This window comes from Petaurus breviceps, unplaced genomic scaffold, assembly GCF_028583685.1.
Source record: "Petaurus breviceps papuanus isolate PSGF00001 unplaced genomic scaffold, PetGlider_PUasm1.0 567, whole genome shotgun sequence".
Lineage (NCBI taxonomy): Eukaryota > Metazoa > Chordata > Mammalia > Diprotodontia > Petauridae > Petaurus > Petaurus breviceps.
Genome location: NW_027186383.1, coordinates 7352038 through 7373634, shown reverse-complemented (window position 1 = coordinate 7373634; position 21597 = coordinate 7352038). Strand labels below are relative to the sequence as shown.

The 21597-nt window shown below is 46.4% G+C and overlaps 1 protein-coding gene across 2 annotated transcripts in view; it reads right to left on the bottom strand.

Annotated features, from left to right (window-relative positions):
- UBE2F (ubiquitin conjugating enzyme E2 F (putative)) overlaps positions 1 to 21597 on the bottom strand; it is a 119862-nt gene that overhangs the window by 63698 nt on the left and 34567 nt on the right. For both annotated transcript variants that reach the window (XM_069103195.1, XM_069103196.1), the window contains 2 exons: positions 10262 to 10291; positions 7807 to 7872 (listed from right to left, as the gene is read on the bottom strand). In XM_069103195.1, the coding sequence (XP_068959296.1) occupies positions 7807 to 7872; positions 10262 to 10291 (96 nt within the window). The remainder of the gene's footprint in view (positions 1 to 7806; positions 7873 to 10261; positions 10292 to 21597) is intronic.

Below are 21597 nucleotides of genomic sequence, written 5' to 3'. Positions count from 1 at the left end.
CCTCACACTCTCCATATCAGATCCCACTTCCCAGCTCTCCCAGCCTCCCCTCAAGCTCCTTGAGGACACCATCACTTTCCATCACTGGATCTCAGCTGTTTGGTACAAGGCCTTGTCAACAAATCATGAACAGTGATCATAGAGTCCACCCACTCACACTGTCCTGAAGGTGCTCTGTATTAAAATGCAGCCTCACAAATATACCTAACAGGAGTGAAGGCCACAAAAAGGGATGAAGGGAAATCTATCTGAGGGGGTTAAGGGAGCTTTGCCTTTTAAAATATTCCCATCAGAGAAATTAGGTGACTTCAGGCACAAACAGGATGTTCGTGACTTGCCCCACCAATGGAATGGGTTCCTCATTCTCACTCCAGTTCTCCCTTAAAATCCCAGTCTGAGAACAATCAGTTAAACAGGAGAAGAAGGTAAGAATATTCTAAGTTTCTCCTTACAACTGGCATATTTTTGGCTTTAATATACACAAAAATCTTTGGGGAGAAAGTAAGATTTAACACCTAGGGCTAAATATTAAATTCACCAAATTTTCTAAAATATCCTAGGTAGATTATTTCATTAAAAATTAAAAACCTCCTTTTGACTCAGCAATACCACTTCTAAGGCTGTATCCCAAAGAGATCATAGAAGTGGGAAAAGGACCTGTATGCACAAAAATGTTTATAGCAGCTCTTTTTGTGGTGGCAAAGAACTGGAAATTGAGGGGGTGCCCATCAACTGGGGAATGGCTGAACAAGTTGTGGTATATGAATGTACTGGAATACTGCTGTGCTATAAGAAATGAGGAGCGGACAGACGTCATAATAACCAGGAGAGACTAATACAAACTGATGCTAAGCGAGGAGAGCAGAACCAGGGGAAATCTGCACACAATCACAGACACAACGTATGTCTGATGATCAACTCTGACAGACTGGGCTCTGCTCAGCAATGCAGGGTTATGAGACAACTCCAGAAGACTCAGGATGGAGAGGGCCATCCACATCCAGAGAAAGAGCTGCAGAGTCTGGATGCAGAGGGAAGCAAACTCTCACTCTGCCTCTTCTGTGTTTTCTTTTGTTCCTTCTTTCCCATTGTTCACTCCATTGGTTATAATCCTTCTTTACGACTTGACTAATGTTTAATGTGAAGGTATTTGTAGAACCTATATTGGTTTGCACGCTGCCATGGGGAGGGCAGAAGATAGAGAGGGGGAGAAAATTTGGAAGAATAGATTGTGGAACTGAATGTTGTGAATGAAAAGTAAAGGAATAAATTTAAAAGACTTAAAAACCTCAAATGTGGAAATATGTTTGATATGATCGTCCACGTATAGCCTATATCAGACTGCATGTCATCTTGGGGAAGCGGGAGGGGAAAAAAATCTGGAACTCAAAATCTTATAAAAGTGAATGCTGAAAACTTTAAGTTTTTTAATTAAAAAATAATAAACCTCAGTCAACAAGTGATTTATCTAACAAATAGTGTATTTTACATAAAGCTGTAAATGAAATATGATTTAAAAAAAACTTTTTTGGAGGGGGGAAGGGCGAGACAACTGGGGTTATGTGACTTGCCCAAAGTCACAGTCAGTGGAGTAGGCTGGATTCGAACTCAGTTCCTCCTATTCACTGCACCACCTAGCTGCTCCCTATGATTTTCTAACACTCAAATAAGACTATTTGGAGGAAGTAACCCCTCTCTTCCAGCTCCACAGGCACCACATGCACAATGCCCTGCCCTCCACCCCGGGAGGCTCTAATCGCTCTGGGAGCAGACTCTGGGTCATGTCCATGTCGCACCTGCCTTTGGCTCCCCTTTGCCTGGCACGGTGCAAAGTACATCACAGCTGCTTAAGAACTGTAAAAACGCAACAATGCAGTGCGGTGGGATAAATGCTTCCATGACCTTAACTTGGCCCAATCAGGGGGCAGCAGAAGGTGAATTCACCTCTCATCATGTAGTCCCTGGGATGAAACAGATGAGTCACAAGTCCATTCAGAAATTCAGCCCACCTCATTCCTACCTCCTCCTGAATCAATCTCAAGCAGCCAAAAAGCAGCCAAAGATAGCAATCCAAAGACAAGGCTAGGACTCAGATGTTGGGGGCACACAGGGCTAGGAATCTCCCTCTATGACCACGGGTCAGAACCTTCTCTGTAAATGAGAGGCTTAGGTTACCTAGGGCACTGAGAGAGTCAGTGACTTGTCCAGGGTCACACACATAGAATGTCACAGGCTGGATTTGGATTCAAAGCCTCCTGGCTTTGGGGCCTATTCTCTATGCTAGGCTGCCTTTAATTTAAAAAAAAAAAAAAGCTTCAAATAAAGCCCAATGGAGATTTTTATTAAAAATATCTTTTTTTTTTTGCTTTTTTTTGGAGGGCAATTGGGGTTAAGTGACTTACCCAAGGTCACACAGCTAGTTTTTGTGTTACGTATCTGAGGCCAAATTTGAACTCAGGTCCTCCTGACTCCAGGGCTGGTGCTCTATTCACTGCACCACCTAGCCGCCTCTAAAAATATCTTTCTAAAAAAAGGTCACTGAAGCATTTTTGAAAATGCATAGGAGAAAACAGAATGAAGTTCCAGCGGCTTTGCCAGTAACTCTGGATTCTGCTTCTTTAAAGGTGTGTGTTGCTGAGATTCACGCTCTGCACTTAACCGTCGTCCTCAGTTGGTTTCAGCCTCCCCTGGTCCCCGTCAGCCTCTGCTCATAGTCACCTGGAGGCTGGAGGCTTCCTTGGAGTCTCAGCTCAAAGCCCATTTCCTGCTAAGAAGCCTGCCCAGGTCCTCCTCCATCTTGGCGGTTTCCTCCCTCCCCAGGATTCTCTCCAAGGAGCGTCGGTAAAGAACAGTGAAAGCAGGGAGGCGCAAAAGCCTCCCTTCGTGTCCCCAGGGCTTAGTACAGAGCCAGGGATACAGTAGGCACTTAATAAACACTCCTGGACTAGAAAATGCTTTGGGGGTGGCGGTGGGTGGGGGGAGGCAACACCACAAAAAACTCTTGTAGAATTTAGTGCAGGCTGGGTCAGCCCCCCCTTCCCCCCACCAATGCCCCTGGGATGCTGGAGCTGCATGGTCAGCAGAAAGGCTCCTGGGGCTCTATGGCAGGCTGATGCTCTCAAACTTTAGACTGTTATTGGTGAATCCGCCTCCTCTCTCTTCTGCTTCCATGTTACTGCCCTGGCGGCTGACTTTAATGTCCCAGGACAAGAAACTGTGGGCTCTCAACACTATTCTGTCTCACACAGAGCCTGGCCAGCACACAGGCTGCCCCAGAGAAGGCACATCCTTCTCACCAGTCGAGGCTGGGAATTGGGGATCAGGATGAGGGTTACCCCAATGGGAGCCCTGTAGACCTTCCAGCCACCAGGCTGAGCTTGTTCCTCTCTGAAATGGGGCTCGCTAGCGAACCTGTGGGCACCTTCTGAATTAATTTTACAGAAATGTATCATGAAAACTGGCCCAAGAGCCACCATTTTTCATTTCAACACAGAAATGCCCATGGCAATTCCCAGGTAAGTCATGACATCGTTATGCCCTTAAGCCCAACACTGGTCCTCAAGCCACAAAGAACAGCAGCCAAAAAGAATGTCCAGATTCACTGCCAAGTGTACAAGCATCCTCTGGGAAGTGCCACCCAATGCCGGGCACAAGGGGCTGCATGAGGAGAAGGGACATTTTTCTATCAAATCCTCAGCCCCCAAAGTTTGCCATGAACACACTTCTTCTTAGTGACAAAATAATAACAATTACCAGAACCACCAGGATAATTCTGTGCCCGTGATCCCCTGACATAATGTCACATAATGCACTATAGAGAAGCAAGTCTGGTACCGTGTTTCCCCGATAATAAGATTCCTTTAAAATAAGCCCTCCCCCGAAAATAAGCCCTATTGAGATTGCTACTGTAGTGAAGGTGATCCCCTGCGCTACACGCTACATTACGGTACCCTCTGTATGCACTGTCCCCACCCCCGGTGAAACGCACGCCGCGCTCCGAGCTGCAGCAGTGAGCGCATCATCCTGTTCTTCCCCAGTGATTTGCTTATTGAATAAAGGTACATTTTTTTGTTCACATTTGCCTGTTTATTAAAATTGCTGTCAATGTTCATTAAAATAAGCCCTCCCCTGAAAATAAGCCCTCTGGTGTTTTTCTGTCCAAAAAAAAATAAATAAGACAGTGTCTTATTATCGGGGAAACATGGTAATACCTTAAGGAGATGCATGTGAATGTCTAACCTGTATCAAACCGCTTACTGTCTCAGGAAGGGGAAAGATGAGGGAGGAAGAAAATGCGAAATTCAAACTTGGTTTGTTTTTTTGCTTCTTGGAGCGGGAAAGCAGGGCAATTGGGGTTAAGTGACTTGCCCAAGGTCACATGCTAGTAAGTGTTAAGTGTCTGAGGCCGAATTTGAACTCAGGTCCTCCAGACTACTCACTGCACCACCTAGCCACCCCCCAAACTTTTTTTGTTATTTTTATTTAGTATTTTATTTTTTCCCAGTCACATGCAAAAATAATTTTTAACATTCATTTTTAAAACTTACTCAAAAATCTTTTAAATGAATGTTAAAAATTGTTTTTATGTGTAATTAGGAAAAATAAATTATTATTTTAAAAAAGAAAATATACATGAAGCACTTTGCAAACCCTATGGCTACATATGTACACATATATGCACAGACACAGAGATGGTATTACTATTACACTGGCCATCCAGAATAACTATGGACTTAAGACTAAGCAGCAAACGGCTGTCATAAAGACATTTAGAACACTGGACTTGGTATCAGGAAGACTTGAGTTCAAATCCTGCCTCAGACACGTCCTAGCTGCGTGACCCTGGGCAAGACATTCTGTCTCTGCCGATGTCAGTTTCCCTATCTGTAAAATGGGGAGGGTGATCAGAGCACCTCCGTACCAGGATTGTGAGGATCCGATGAGATAGGAACAGGGTTTTGCAAACCTTAAAGGGCCGTCTAAACACCAGCTACAAAGCTCATGCATTTGAGGAGCCACGTGATTGGGTGTAAAGTCAAGTTGGCCAAAAGACGGAAGAGGCAGAGGCTGCGGGTCTTGGGGCACAGAAATCGGAGCCAACAGTACAGTACAGCCCTCCTTACTGAGGCCTATGAGGCAGGCACATGACCTCTGTTCATCACTGGTGGTGGCCCAGAGTCACCGAGAACAGCCCTTAATACGCTTGGGACACAGAGGCCAAAGCACTGTCACTTAGGAAGAGAAGCAAAGACAAGAAGAATGACTATGAAAAGCGTGGTTACTAAAAGGTCCACGCCCAAGTCACCCAGAACGTGGCCTCCTATGGCACATGTGGCTCACGGGAGTTGAGGAAGTATCATCCCTGCCCGGCAGGCTGGGAGGCAGATGCAGAGGGCTGCCCTCAGCGGCCTCCAATTGTGGAACCAGGAGAGAAAAATGCATGATTTTTCAAAACTATTTGACATCCATTCTTATAGAAATGAAGGTCTTGCTGCTCTTGCTATGCAGTGGTAGCCTCGGACAGGCCAATCACAGCCACGGACTGGGAGAGAGCCCAGAAGGCCACGTTGTCGTCAGATCCGTGAGCTGTCACGGCCCAGCCCGAAAGCCCCCAGTGAAAAGGTGGCAGAGGCCAGAGCAACACTCTTCACCAACGTGGGAGACTGGCACCAGAACCATCCCCAGGAGCCCTGATGACGACGGACATGACGGGGTCTGACATGGGGACCTGAAAGATAGTTGGAGAACAGAGGAAGGCCCCCCGGGGGGGGGGTTAGAGGACACGGGTGATGCAATGAGAAGGAAAGGGAAAGGCCACAGTCTAACCCAAGAGCAAGATCATAGGCTTGGAGCTAGAAGGGCCCTTGGAGATCATCTACTCTATCCCCTCATTTACAGAGGGAGAAACCGAGGCCCAGAGAGGGGGCCACAGTCACCTCTACGGATGTACAGCATCTGCAAGGGGCTGGGCAAGGCCCTGGGAGGCAGGAAGCCTGAGCCAGGATCTGCAACAGAGGGGGACAAAGACAACTAAGAGATGACCGGGAAAAAGGGAGACCGTCACCACGGACAGGCTTGGCTGGGCCGGACTAAATGTCAGCGAGGGGGATGAGGGGCAAAGGACAAATCTGAGATCCTAGAAGTCAGAATGGAAAGAACTTGGTGATGAGTCCAAAGGGAGACAAAGGCAAGGGTCAAATAAAGATGACCCCCCCCCCATCTTCTGCCAATTCTTAGGTTCACTAAGGACACACTGAGAGGGAGGTGGGGGTCAGGACACCCAAGAGACATGCCCTACCACCAGATGACTGATTTAAACAAACATGCCCCACCACTGGGGTTCTGGGGCTCTCACTCACACAAATGGGGTGACCTTGAACCTGAGTGTCCTTGTCTACAAAATCACGGCGCCAGACTGAACAGCCGCTAAGGTTCCCTCTTGCTCGATGCTGTGTTTGGTCCTCTGTGCTCTGGCTAGCCAACGCCCCCCAGCCCAGCCCAGGCACTGCACCCCACCTGACCCTGCTCTCCTTCCCTCCCACACACAAAGGTGGCTGCTCCTCTGGGGCATGTCCCTAAAGCCTGAGCTGTGAGGCATCACAACGTAGCAGAAAGACCCTGGCTCCAGGCAGGTCCTGGGGTCTTATCTTGACTATGATGCTAACAAGCTGGCTGACCCTGGTCGAGGCATTTCAACTCTTCTCGCCTCAGTTTCTTCATGTGAAAAATGCACATAACGACTGCTCTGCCGGGCTAACACGAGGGCTGAACGAGCTAATGTGTATAATGGCTTCATAAACTGGGAAGTCAGATAGAATCAAACACAGCCATCAGCTGGCGCTTCCACCGCCCGTGATTTAGTCCGCTGGCTAAGGGGCTCTCACTGCTTCTCTTTTCTCCCCACCCCCCCCCCCTGCCCCCTCAGTTCTGGGGGGCGGGGGGAGCCGGGAATCTTCCCTTAAAATTGTACCATTCTGCTTCCTCTGGGGGAGAATGAAAAGAAACAAGGCATTCTGTGTTGGGTTTGCGGTGGGTCAAGGGTCAATTCATTAGCTTCCTTCCCAGCTTCTGAAGCCCAGGTCTGGACCCTGTCTGACTGTCCTCTGTCTCTCTGCCCATCTTGTCTGTGGCCAGCCCAAGACAAGCCTGGCTCCCAGGATGCCATCAATCAGACGCCCTTGGCGTAGCCCCTGCTGGAGAAGAGGAGGGCACAGCTGAGTCCCCTCCCAACCCCCACCTGACCAAGCGGGCGTGAGTCCCCCATCACATCCTGAACTAACCCCAGAACATCCTACGTAGAAGTCATACAATGTATATGAACTACTTAGTATTTCTATGTAACTGCTTTGCAGCACAATAACGATAATCTAACATTAAATATCACAAAAATTTATGCTGTAAATTTTATCTGACTACTTCAAAAAGTCTGTTTGATTACATCCAGTTTTCATCATTCATTAGCCACACACCATATTCACTCATGAACAGCTTTTAAAAACTGAAGGAAACATTGTCAATGAGGGAGCAAAAAAATCACACCCAGAGTTGATTCAAATTGATAAACTTCATTGCAAAAAGTAGTAATAATTAAAAACTGGAGGTTTTTTGATTTGTTGTTTTCTAAACATTGTCCAGCACTTATGTCCTCTGATGTCACTATGGCATGGCAGGGACCCTGGATTCTCCAGCTCTAGAGGCCTATGGGAAGCTGAAAGGGTCTCATATACACACAAAGAAGAGGTCAGAGAAGGGAGGGCCCCACTGATAACCCCATACAAAGATCTACAAATCATCCAAAAACATTACCTGGGGTGACTGTTAGCTGAAAGTAGTGAAGCTTGTTTGGATCAGGAAAATTCACTTTACATGTACCTACAAAAGAAAACAATCATGAGGAAAGTGTGAGAGTCAGAGAGAAGACACCCAGCGTGGCAGGGGCTGTGGCCTGTGGCTCATGGCTACGACTGACTGATGGCGTGGACTGTGAGTGCTGGGTCACTCAGCAAACCACAGGCTGCAGGGTAGGGTGCCAAGCAGACTCCCTCCAAGTCATACTCTATCCTGGCCACAATAAAGGCTCCAGTTGGAAAAATCGATAAACATTTATTAAGCACCTACTATAGGCTAGGCACTGTACTGTTATGTGCACATTCTGAAAAGACTCAGTGTCTTCTGGGGCCACCTCTCCCAAAGACAAAAGCACAACCACAGGCACAAGAATAAAGACCAAAGGAAAGGGGCAGAGCGGGCTGGGTCACCTTCTAAGAGGAACCTCGAAGCCCAGAAGTGCTGGGGCCAGAACTAACTCCCTCCCTTGGCTTCATTTTCCATACAGGCACCAGTCCTTCTCTGGACGCGCCAGGATCGAAACTGTTCTCGTATTTCTTCGTGATTTCTTAATAAGAATAAGCAGAAGGAAGCCCCACTCTGATGCATGTTCATGTAGCTGAGGTAGGAGCACAAAAAGAAAGATACTTGAGAGAGAATGTCCTTGTGGGGGGTTTGTGCTAAGTTTTCCTCACCCCACCCACTTTGCAGATGGGAACTGTCACCGAGATAAATGCTTACTGAAAACGGGGGCAGCATCATGATCGGAAGGGGAGCTCATCGTCCATGACGCCGTTAGCAACGTACGGACGTGAAAATGTGCCGGCTGCAGGGCAGCTTCTGAAGTGCACGAAGGATGGTCCTACCTGTGGACAAACAGCTCAGGACCAAGAGAGGCCTGAAAGCAGCTGGTGGGTCACCTCCCCCCCTCAATAGCGTCCATGGACGCGGAAGGTCCCACATGCATCAGCCTGTTTCATGGGACTTTGCTTCTATATGTGGATCCTGAAGTTCACATATTTCAACACACATGAAAACAGTGTATGCGAGCTGCTAGAAATGAACAAAGCAAGTGCCCTGAGGACCCACAAAACGGAGGCCCCAAGCTGTTCAAATCACCCTGAGGGCTCAGACCTCCTTGATGTGGTCAGGTCTTCCCCTAGGCCTCTGGCCTCCCGCCTGGCTCCCTGCTTGTGGCCTGCTGTGTCGGGCCCACAGCTCAAGGTTCCTCCTGTGGGGGGCCTGCTCCCAAAGCCTAAAGAGCCTCCACACCACAGTGCTATGTGGCATCGAAGGAAGAATGTGGAGTAGAGAAATCAGAAAACAAAGTGATCTGTTTTCCACTTTTGTCTTGTTCATGAACTCCCTCTTCTCTAGGCCTGAATGGAGCTTTTCCCTAGTTTCATGTGCCAATCTGCCGACATGACATTTTTGGGGATGGTTTGAGGTCACAGAATCATGGGATCCAGAGCCCACTGAAGGGCCAAAAAGAGGTGATCTGTCTGTAAAGGGGAACGAGGCTCAGTCAGGTACACTCACTGCCGGTACTTCTCTACCAACAGCTTTAGCCAAAAGCGAAAACTGTTTCCTTGTTTCTGTGGGATTTGTGGAAAGATTTTTAAACTCACGACAAAAGTGTGTCATTTGGTATTTTGTTTCTGCCTTGGATTGAGCCATGGAGACTCTGGTCAGTAAGCAATGCTTGGGTAAAACTATTTCTGTTCCCTTTTAGTGTTAGGTGTTTTGGGGAGATAGAGAACAGGACCGATGGGAGGCAAGGTAGAAACTCATCTGTCTCCATGATGAGGAAGGACAGGTGGGTGCACTTTTCAATATAGGGTATCAAATCAAATCTTATTTCAAAGAAAAGATTTGTTTTGATTCTTCCTCCTAGATTACCAAATAAAGTTGAGTCAAAGTACAATTCTATGAACCAAAATAAAAATGAAACATTCTCAGCATCACCAGTCAAGAAAATACGATGGATAACTGACTCTTCTGAGACAAGGATGTGAAGAGCCATGTGGATTTATATACAAGGACAGTGTAAGGGGGAGACTGAAAAGGTAGGTATCTGCAAAACTAAACAAACCAAGGCTCTCTCCACTCTTCCCATGATTTGGAAACAGGCCCTTTGGAGAACGACCGTCATAACCACCATAATGAGTGTAGTTTTTGTGTATGTTCCATGACTAACAAGATCACTGCTGCTGCCCTGAGAACACGTAAGGTGACTTTGTCTTTTAACAAAGGCAGCAACATGACCTTCATAGAAAATGGGATGGGTGGGTGGGGAAAACCTCCCTTAAAATGAAAAGTCAGAAGCCAGCCACTGTAAAAAGCGGGTGCGCTTCCTGCAAGAGTAAAGAACATGGCGTCTCTGCACAGAGTCACAGCGGACCTCGGAGATTGTCATGGTCAGCTTGGTACTTACAAGGTAAATTGGCTTCAAGTTCTGCAACCTCTGTAGAAAAAAAAAGACTCTGGTTAGTGCCAGTCAATGAATGCATTTTCAGACAAAGTCTGTCCCAAAAGGACAGAGGCTTCTAGAATACAAAAAAGCCTCAGTCCACTGGACTAATTATGAAGAAGCTTGATTTTCACTAAATTGGGTGAAAAGTCTTAACTCCAGATTTTGAAAAGAAGGAGCACAGAGGACAAAGCAGGCCAACATGTTCCCTTTTCCGAAGAATGCCAGTGACCCAGCATTACCCCAGCAGCTATCTGGCCACAGCAGACTATCCAAGGCAGACCCTCGGCAATCTCTCTTAGACAACTGCGTGTTGCTCTGAGGCCACGAAAGAGACAGGGGACATGGGCTCCCAGAAGCCACACGTAGGCATTTCTGATGATATTTATATTTATTTCCCATCAGAATATCGATGATGATGATGATGGTGTTGATGATGACCTGCATTTATGCAGGGCCCTGGCTACGTCGCCTCATCTGCTAACAAAAATCATTCACCATCAATGCCGGTGTGGTCATCAGTCCAACCAATACCCTGAGCATCCTGTCCCAGGTTTTAGAGGGTCGGGCTTGGGAGCAGGGGGGACGATTCTTATTTTTAGTCAGTGGTGCCTGCAGCATCCCTGACGTTGGTCACTCTCCAGTGGCTCTGCTGTGGGATGGCTGGTTGATGCAACAATCTCTCTGTTCTGTGCTACCAAGAGAAGTGGAGAGAACTCGGGCCCTGGCCCACGTATACCAGGTAAAGGAAAAGCAAGTCATGGCCCTCGGGGATGGAGAGCTCAGAATTAAGGGGCACAGTAGGGCTGATGAGCTAGCAAAAGAGCCCTAGAAGAGGTCAGTCTTAGTAAAAGGACCAGGAAAGTGCATCATGGGCCCAGAGAGGAGGGACTCTAGATAAGGTGAGGGGGTCAACAGTGTGCAGGTCTTAGGGTGTAGAAGCCACGAAGAAAGGCCGGTCCAGGGGCTAGCACATGCAACAGGCAGCAAAGGGAAAGGGAAAACAACAAGGTATGCAGAGAGCAGTAAGGACCCTCACATTTCCAATGCGCTTTGAGGTCTGTGAAGCAATCTGCAATTCCCAGTAATGGGGGTGGGAGGGAGGGGAAGGGTCACAAACCTTTTGCTGCTTCTTTTGTGGAAAATAAGGCACTGAAGGTCAAAGGGGAAATGACCTGAGATTTTCGTAGCATCTCAGGGAAGGGCCCAAAGCCCACATCCATCATAAAAGCCCCTGTATAATCACATGCCTCTAATGTCCCTAGTGGTCAAGGATGGACCCTACTGAGGCTGGTGGCACAGTGAATGGGAATGGAGCACTGAGCCTGGAGTCCGGAAGATCAGAATTGCAGATTCAGCCTCAGACACTTACTAGCTGTATAACCCTGGGCAAATATTCGCCTGCCTCAATTTCCTCATCTGTAAAACGGGGAGGCTCATGCAAACAAGCATGGGACCTAGAGGGGTCCCTGAATGGGGCTGGCACATCAACAAACAATTATTCAAGGCATACTATGTATTCAGGACTGAGCAAAACTGTTGGGGCAACAGATAAAAATGGACCAGACCTGTCCAAGTTTCCATAATGATCCAACTTCACCAGCAGTGGATGAGGGAGGAGCCGTCACCTGAGGCCTGGGAGTGCTTTACAGATAAGTCTGGATGGCACTGCACTTAAGATGGGACTGACCCAAGTATGTGCTGAGGGAGGTTCTGGGCTGGAGGAAACAGGCCTGAAAGCACTAAGGGACTGGCTGCTGTTATCATCTGTTTTCCATTTTATTTTATTTTTCAATTAGCAAGCATTTATTTTCTCACTTTACCCCAATTTAAAAAAAGAAAAAGAAACCCTTGTAACAAATATTCATGGTCAAGCAAAACAAATTCCCACATTGGCCATGTGCCAAGATAGATGTCTCATCATGAATTAAAAGGATTTTTTTTTTACCAAATATTTAAAGAAGATGCCAAAGAATGGGGAAAAAATCCATAAACATAAAGACCCCAAAAAGCGATGGAGAGAACACTGTTGACCACCGATGGGCACGTTTATCTTCTCATCTCTATGCCTACTGAAGGCACCACTGAGGAAAATAAGAAAAGGGAGCAGGCAGGATTTCACAAATGATGTTCTCTAGCAAACCACATCTTCAGGGTTACATAATTGGCTGAAAAATTCCAAAAATACGATGACCTCCTTTACTGTGTGTGGATTTTAAAGGCACCTGACTCAGTAAAGCAAAGTGGCCTTTACAGGTTCTCCCCCCAAAAGGAATCTTGATCATACAAGAAACAAGACCAAGTCAATCACCCTGTCAACAGGACGACGCATGCGGCTCTAGGTGTGGGCCTTCTTCTGGTGAATGTCTTGCATATTGTCCAAATGAAAGAGCAAAGTCTTATCAAACAATGATGAGATCATGCACCTGCTAACTGCTAATACAGTACTGTGTCAATCGCACAGTCCCAGGCCTTCCCGGCTCTTTAAGAATGCCAGGAATATCCTTCTAAAACTGCTTTTCTTTTTTATTGTGAAGATAACAGTCCACAGACACAAACACATCAAGATATAAAAAGAACAAGAGAGAGTATTGTATAAGAAACTGGGAAGCTCCAGGCTACATACACGTTATTCCCCTCCATGTTCTCTATGATCCAGTCATATTAGCCTACTTACTGCTACACACTTAACCTCACTACTGTCTCCCCAAGAGGATGTCAGCTTCTATAGGGAAGGGGCTGTGACACGCCAAATGTGGGGTGGGAGAGGCGATCGGGAACCCCAAGATTTAGGGGGGAAGCCACATTGGAAGGGTGAGGGAAGGAGGGCTGGGTAGAGGCAAAGTCAAGCTTGGCCGACTTTGTGATTTAATGGGGCAGCTCCTACAGAAACTCACCCTCCACCCCCAACCCCATCCTGCTGCCCTTGGCAGACATGTTGTAAGCTACTAGCATCTGAAAAAAGTAGATTGAATCTGCAGTCTACAAAGAGATATCCTGAGAAATGAGGCCTCCTGCTAAAGGTGATTCACTTTTTCATCTTCCAATGAAAAGATTCCACCTCCCAGGACTTCTATTCTGTCTGTAAGAGGAGGCAGCAAATCATACACATATGCTTATAAATGCAGGCAAGAGAAACATCTCAAGAAAATGAGAAGAGGCTGGTTCCATTAAGGAAGGCGAAAAGACAAAGGAAGCCGACCAGTCTGAAAAGCGCTCAGGGGCCACGTGGAGGATTCAGGCCAGAAAGGAACACGGAGTACCACTCGGTGAAAGTCTGTGGCACAGACCGAAAGGAGAATGAAGATGCAGAGCCGGGCCCGACCAGGAAGTTTCAGGGGTCTCAGAGCCAGCCAAAAAACTACAGCGTGGCAGCCCATGGGCCACTCCTCTCATACACAGCTCCAAGAAGTGAAATCAGGACCAAGACAGTGCACCCATCAACAAGAGATGCATCCCAGCCGAATCTGCAGAAGAAAGATTGGCTTCAAAGTGGCCCTAAGCGAAGGTTATCACAAAAATTGAGAGCAGCTGGTCTGGGCCACAGGCATGGTGGGGAAAGGGCAGCCAAGAGGCAGAGCAGCGGGAAGAAGCTAAGTGAAGATCCCCCTACAAACCCCCATTCAACATGTCCAGAAAATGCACCAGACTAAATCCGAGACTGGCAAATCCAGAACAAGGTCACAGTGAGTCATTTCTCCAGCCCAGGTGGCAACAAGAGGTGGTCAGAGAGGTCAGCAGCCATGGGATGGGGTCTGGCCTGGGAAAGACTTCCAAAGGCCAAGGCCACTCACTGCCCTCGGGGCCACTGCCTCGTGTCGTGACATCTGTCTGCCTCTGGAGAGGGGCGAGGCTGACAACCTGGTGTAGCTCTGGCTCACTTATATCCAATCCATATGCAAGTCAACACATGACCCTTGAGATGTCCCAGGTCCTCTTCAAGAATGAAGAACCACACCCAGCCCCAGGAAGTGCACCCCAGCCCAGGAATGTGTGCGCCCGGCCAAGACAAGCCCTAGACCCATCCTGGGGGCCACCGTGACGGGACAGGCACCAGCTGGCAGCTTCAATTCTCACTACCTAGTCATGGGTCACAGAGCCAGGGCAGATGAGGAGGGGCCTTGGGCCCAAGGCTGGCATCTTGGCATAAGAAGAGGTCGCAGGCTTTACGTGGCAGGCAGAGAGAGAGCCACGTTCACAAGCCAACACCAGCCACAAGGCTTGGACCCCAGAAGCAGAGGGAGATCTCCATTCCAGTTTCTAACCTGGAAGCCTTCAGTCTGATGCCTATAAAGGAATAAGTGGGCCAGGAATCCTAAACCAAAGGAGGGCCTACACTCGTCTCCCTATGAACCAACCAAGCTTTCCAGATGGCCGAGAGGGGCTGAATTCAGCAATATCTCCCCTTGCTCAGACCAGGCAGGCAGTGATCAGACTTTGCCCTGGATCTAGCTACCCTGGGAGCTCTGAAAGCTTTGAGGTCTCTAGAGCTGCCCTCAAGAGGCTGGGATATCACAACACTCAGTACTCCAAGAAAGCAGCAACAGGAACAGCCCAGACCTTCCCTCCAGAAAGTCCCAACATCAAGCCTAAAGTCAGGAAGAATGAGCAAATAAACAAACAAGAATTTTACCATAAAAAACTATTGTGGTGACAGAAAGGCAGAAGAGAATAACTCCAAAATGCCTACAGGCAAAGCCTCAGAGAAACACACCTTGGGCACAAACTCAACTGGGACTCCTGGAAGCAATAACGCAAGAGTTAAAAAGTGTTTTTATAAATGCAATGAGACTACTGGAGAGAAATACTGAAAGGAAATGAGAACCTCGGAAGAAAGAACTGGAAAAGGAATTAATACCTAGGCACAAAAAACTTGCCCGAGCTATAAAATCTCTGAAAATTAGAATGAACCAAACAGAAGCCAATGACCTTATGGGACAACAAGAAATACTAATACATCAAAGGACTGAAAAAATAGAAGAAAATGGAAGCTATACGAGCAAAAAAACTGAAAAATAGAGGAGAAAAAAATTTGGGAATCACTTCACACCATGACCAAAAAAGGGCCTAGACATTATATTTCAAGAAATTAAAAACAAAAAACCCTGCTCAGATCTCTGATAATCAGAAAGCACAGTGGTGATAGAATCTACTGCTCACCTCCTAAAAACAAAAAACAAAAACTCCCAGGAATATGATAGCTAAAATCCAGAGCTTCCAGGTCAAAGAAAAAATACTGCAGACAGCAAAAAATGAAGAATTCAAGTACTGAGGAGCCACAGTCAAGATCACTGAGGCCTTAGCTGCAAGCACTTTTAAGGAACTGAGAGTTAGGAATACAGTATTCCTGAAAACAATGTGATATAGGCTAACAGCCAAGAATAACTTACTCAGTGAAACTGAGCATAATCCTACCAGAGGAAAAAATGGAACAGAGGACTGGCAAACATTCCTGATAAAAAGACCAGAGCCATACAAAAACTGTGAAGTTCAAACACAGGAGTTAAAAATGAAGAATCATAAGGGACTGGATAAACTGTTTATGTTCTAATATGGGGAGATGCTACATGTCTTCTCTAAATCTTGTCATCATCGGGGGTTAAAGGAGCCCAATTATATAGAAGGCCTGAGAATGGTTCTGTTACATCTTGACAAAGACATAAAGAGGGGAGAATGGGGGAAAGAGGAACACAACAGAGAGGAAAGGACAAGGAAGGTTAGGGGAAATTAGGTCACATAATTCTTGGGTGCAGCTAAACATCTATACAGATGAACGTTTACCAATTGGTTCATAAGAAGAAAGAGCAGCAGTAGAGGAGAAGGAAGATTTTTGCTGACTGAAAAAACTAAGTCAGCCAAGGTAGGCTCCAGACTCAGTCCCAGTATCTCAGAGCTAGAGGGGTCTCAAAGGCCAAGTGGTCCAGCCTACACTTACATTAGAATCACATCTAAGACATCCATGCCTAGTCTCTTCCAGTGAAAGGGAGCTCACCACCTTCTAAGGCAGGCCATTCTACTTTTATGGGGCAAACAAATGGTGCAATGGATAGAGTCAGGGAGACTTGTTCAGATCCAGCCATAGACACTCACTAGCTGGGTGACACAGCAAGTCACTTACACCTGCCATGAAAAATGGGAAAAATAGCACCAAACACACAAGTTTGAAGATCGAGAGATAATTATTAGACAGGGCTCAGCACACTGCCCAGCACGCTGCCCAGCACGCAGCAGATCTGTGAATGTTATTGTTATTGTTGTTACTGTGGACCGGTCTGCCTCTTAAGAACTCTTTCTTGCAAACAAACCAAGGTTTGCTACTCTGCCCTCTGGGGTCACGCAGAACAATACCAATCCCTCTTTGACCTGACAGCCCTTTCCATAATGGAAAACAGCCGTCATGCCCCTTCTTGCTCTCCTGTTTTCCAGTTCCTTTGGCCAGTCCTCCCCATGGCATGAAACGGAAGCCCGGAAAGAGACAGCAAGGTACACTGGCCAGAACACTGGCTTTAGGTGAGAAGATCTGGGTTTGAATCTGAGTCCTGTCATTTAATACCCACGTGATCTCAGGAAGGCTCAGTTTCCTCAGACATAAAATGAAGGGCTTGGAGGGAAGGCCTCCAACGTCTCTGCAGGCTTCGACCTAGGATCCTGGTTGTCTTCATCTGGGACACTCTCCCAATGTGGTACCCAGAACTGAAAAGACATTCCAGATGTGGTCTGAGTAGGCCACAGTAGCTTAGAACCCTCACCCCCTCACTTCTGGATGCTGGACCTCTTTAATGAAGCCTTTCTTGGCTACCCTCTCACCATACTGACTCATTCCAAACCTGAAGTCTACTAAAAACATCCTATTTTTTTTCAAACAAAGTGCTGTCTAATCAGGCCTCCTCCATTGGGCACAGAAGCCCATTTTAAGTGTAAGATCTCACAATTATTCATTCCATTTACATGCATCTTATTCAATTCTGCCCAATGTTTTAGTTAGTCATGAACTTTTGGGATTCTCTCTCTGTCATCTGGTGTTGGCTATCTCTCCCAACTTTGCTTCATTAACAAATGTAATAAGCACAAGAACACACCTTTGTCCAAGTCACTGATGGCCAAGAACTGCGTTCTGGAATACTCTACTGAAGACTTCACTCCCTGGTGATCTGGGGTCAGGCACTGAGCCAGTTCCAAATGCACCTAACTGTCTTATCATCTAACTGGATCCACTGAACCAACAAGGAGAACATTCATCCTGGACCAGAGTCTTGCCATAAGGAGGATGCAGTAGCTGGAGCAGACATGATGGGAACTTTGGTGCAGATGAGACTTTTCCAAATATCTGGCTACAATGCACACAGCAGATAAGCCGGCTAAACGACACAGACTTAGTCTGGCAGAAAGCACTCTTAGTGAGGCCATGCTAGATCTCTGTGACCCCTACCTCCTTCTCCAGATTTTCAGTAACCATTTATAACTACAATACAGCCTTCTAGAATTTGAAGTCAGAATGTCAGAAATGCAAGTCAAAATGGCGAATTCCCTTCTCCTTCTCTCAAAAAACCTCCAAAACAACGACCAACAAATGAGGACACACTTCGCTCTTCTCCGTGGTGCTTCCTAAGGTCGCTGTGCCCGGGGACTCAGCAATCACCGTGGCCAAGTCTTTCAGTGCGAGAGGCTAATGCATCTGGATCTGGTGACCTGAATTCATCAAGGCCAGTCAAGTGCTCTCTGCCCCCTGGCTTACCTTGGCCATCAATACCTTCTTGGCCATCTTCTCTTGGTCCATCCCAGTCCAAAGAATATTCCTTCTCCTTGCCACAGAAAACAAGCAAACTATGAGTCCAGCAAGTTTGCCCTGGGTTGAGCTGCCAGGATCCCGCCAGCCTGAAGCTGCCTTTGTTCTCTTGGGCCTCTCTCCAGCCTCAGCTCACAGACACGATGCTGGTGCCTCTGTGTCACTCCTTTTGTGCATCTTCTACTTCTGGTCTTTGCTTCCACCCTCTGTGTGCTTTACAATCTCTAAGCTAGGGGCTCCCCGCACATGCACCCGCGCCTGTTCAGACCACCTCTGTGCCTTCTTCATCAGAACTTTCCCTGCGTGTTTAGAGACTTCAGTTTTGAGTTTTCTTTTTTTTTTTTTTTTAAAGCAATCGGGGTTAAGTAACTTGCTCAAGGTTACATGGCCAGGTGTTTCTGGGTGGGTGCTAAGTGTCTGAGCCAAGACTCCATCCCAGATCATCCCGACTCTGGGGCCGGTGCTCTTACTCGCTGTGCTACCTGGCCACCCCCAGTTTTGAGGTTTCTATCCTTGAATCTGCCTGTAGAAGTCTGGTCCACTGGATCCTACCTAGCCTTCCTCTGAAACCTTTGACACTCTTCTCCCCAAATCTATATTTTGTGCCAAACTATGACTGGCCTTTCTTGTGTCTAGGACAGACTGGTCAGTTCCCACCGAATCTGCCCTGCAATGGTGTTCTGCTTACTGCTGAGAGCCAGGTAACAGGACAGATCCAATGCTTGCTGATTCTGTGGTTCTGGCTCTTATACCTCATATGGAAGTTGGCCGAGCATCCTTTCAGCAACCACAATTACAAATGCAGGACACAGCTCTGGTAGCTGTTAGAGGCAGGTAGGCAGACCGATGGAGAGAGCAGTGGACTTAGAGGCAGGAAGATCTGAGATCAAATCCAATCTGACACTGATTGTATGACCCTGTGCAAGTCACTTAACCTCTGAGTTTTCTTATTTGTGCAACAGGAATTTTAACAGCATCTACCTCCCAGAGTTATTGTAAGAATAAAATGAAAAGGTATTTGTAAAGGACTTTGAAAAACCTTAAAGTGCTATATAATTGCTCACTGTTATTATTAGCCTGTAAATAACCCAGTTTCTTGTCCAGCTAGCCAACCTTTCCTATGAAAAGCAGAGTCTTGTAAAAAGAAAAGGAAATGCTTTTTCTTGGGGAAACTTTGATCTGGTCTTTTGGGGTGCTAGTTAGAGAAGAAAGGGGACCCTAACTATCCTAACAGTCAAGTCATGGTGAAAGAAGACAAAGAAGAGGTGTGGGCACAAAACAGTAACCAAAACAAAGAAGCCCCATCATAGACTTGACCAATCTGTGACTGCCAGAGAGCAGTGCTTTAAAAGGAAGGAAGAAGCAGAAGAAAGAATCTGAGAAGACCCTTCAAGGGCGGAGTTAAAGCCAATCTCAGGCATCACTTGGTCCTAACAAAGTAGATCTGTAACTTCCTACAGCAATGACCAATGCCAATCCTATACTGAAGTTTTCCAGATAATGCAGGGTATTTTCTGTACTACACCTCATCTGGGTGAAATCTATTTTGCCATGGCGATAAGAAATTGTGAGTATCATTAAAAAACAAAAAATCTAGCCTATGTTCTCATTCAAATGTTTGCTTTTTTATAATTCATAGAGTATTCATAGAATGTTTCATTCACTTGAACATTGTCTTAAAAATGCAAAGCCCTACAGAAAAAGCTCCACATAATTTTCAATTCCTAATCCTCCTTTATCTTGACTGCTCTGGAAATTATAAAGTCCATAAATCTCCTTGTTATATGCAACCACAAAAAGCAAACCACGAAGACTGACCTTCTTAAGACATTCTTGGGAAGGAACGTGAGCTACCTTTTGGAGCACTGTTTCTCAGACATAACTAGGCTCTTGTTCTTGAAGCATTCAATACAAGCAGCAGATTGCCAGTTTTTCCATTGTCTTTAACCTCCTCTTTATAAATGCTTCAAACTTTCCAGAGGCAAAGATTCCATTCTCCCTCAATCTTCCACTTCCAAGTCCATCTCTTGGCCTTCTTGACTTTGTCAGCTCTGTCTTGGATACACCACAGCAAGAGCCAAATATCATCTCCTTGCCAAGGTTTTCTAAAAGACAACTAGGGGTGGGGTGGGGTGGAGCGAGGTTTGCACTATTTTACAAACATCTTTCTAAGAAAACGGATCTTTTTTCTTTCACAACTAAAGACAAAATCACACAGTCCATTTGAACAGCAATTGATATTTGAGATATCAGATCATGAACTTCCAACTGTATACCACATTGGCCTCCTAGAAGGCATTTGCTTATAGGGAAGATTCTTGAAAAGTCCATGGTTCCAAGGTATAAACACTCTCTATAAAATACAAGGAGTGTTCAATAGGCCAAAGGTATCTGAAAGGCTATTCTTACTGACTGACTATTGAGTTGATCATTTTCATGGCCACAACTAGCTTTGGAGAGCTTGCTAGCCACAAAATCAAGACTCTAGACATAGGGTCTTGGCAGCCCATGACTCTACAGAACCTCGAGGCACTCTCACCTGACGCTTACGATGGAGGAGGTGCTTAAGAAATGCTTGTGGACTCTCAGGAAAGGCCACTCAACCCCACTCATTCACATGGATCCAACACATTGGTAGAAAGCATTCTTGCTGAAATACAGACATTCCTGCTAACTCTGGGTATTTAAACACGAATATATGTAAGCCTCTCCTAAAACTGGTTCTAAATAAACTGTCACACTCTTATCAGTTTTGAGACTGCATTTCCCCATCTCTCCCAGACTGTAAAACAATGGCCACTCCAGGACTTGATCCTACCACAGACTGGTGGAGAAGCTTTAGCCTGCTCCAAATGCTATATATATAAATTTGATTTGATATAAAACTAAAGCCTCAGTTTTCCTTATCTATATTTGGATATATATGTTAGCTCCAAATAGCATTTAGCCCATCCCCCCCCCCCCCATACGCTCCCTGGGGCTCCAGATACTGGTGCTGGACTTAGGCACCCAATTGGCTTACTGCAGGTCAGAACTGCCAAGCTGAAGCGACAAGATGCCAGCCTCAGCCTCCCCAGCAGCTGGGATTATCAGACTGCCACCCACCACCATGCTTGGAATACTCCATGAAATTTTAAATAAAAGTGAGATACCAGCTTCTCGGGACCATGCCTACACGAACTCCATCAAAAACGAGAATGAGGTGAACTGTAATAAAGACATGAAAATATCCTTTAAAATTCAACAAATAAACTGTCCCAGAACCAGAACGTCACAGAATGAACTACTGCTCACACCTGTCCAGAAGGAACACTGACCCTGAAAAACGGACATTTTCAAACAGATGCTGCCGTACCAAATGCTGCATTTCCAAGCTCAATGAAAAGTATTCAGAACAGAGACAAGTGAAAGAAATCAGAAGTGCACAAGAGGAAAGTGAAGCACATTCACCCCATCGTGCTATTACTGGAGCTGTCCTGAACATGACTCCAAGTAAGCCTTCAGAACACAAGCT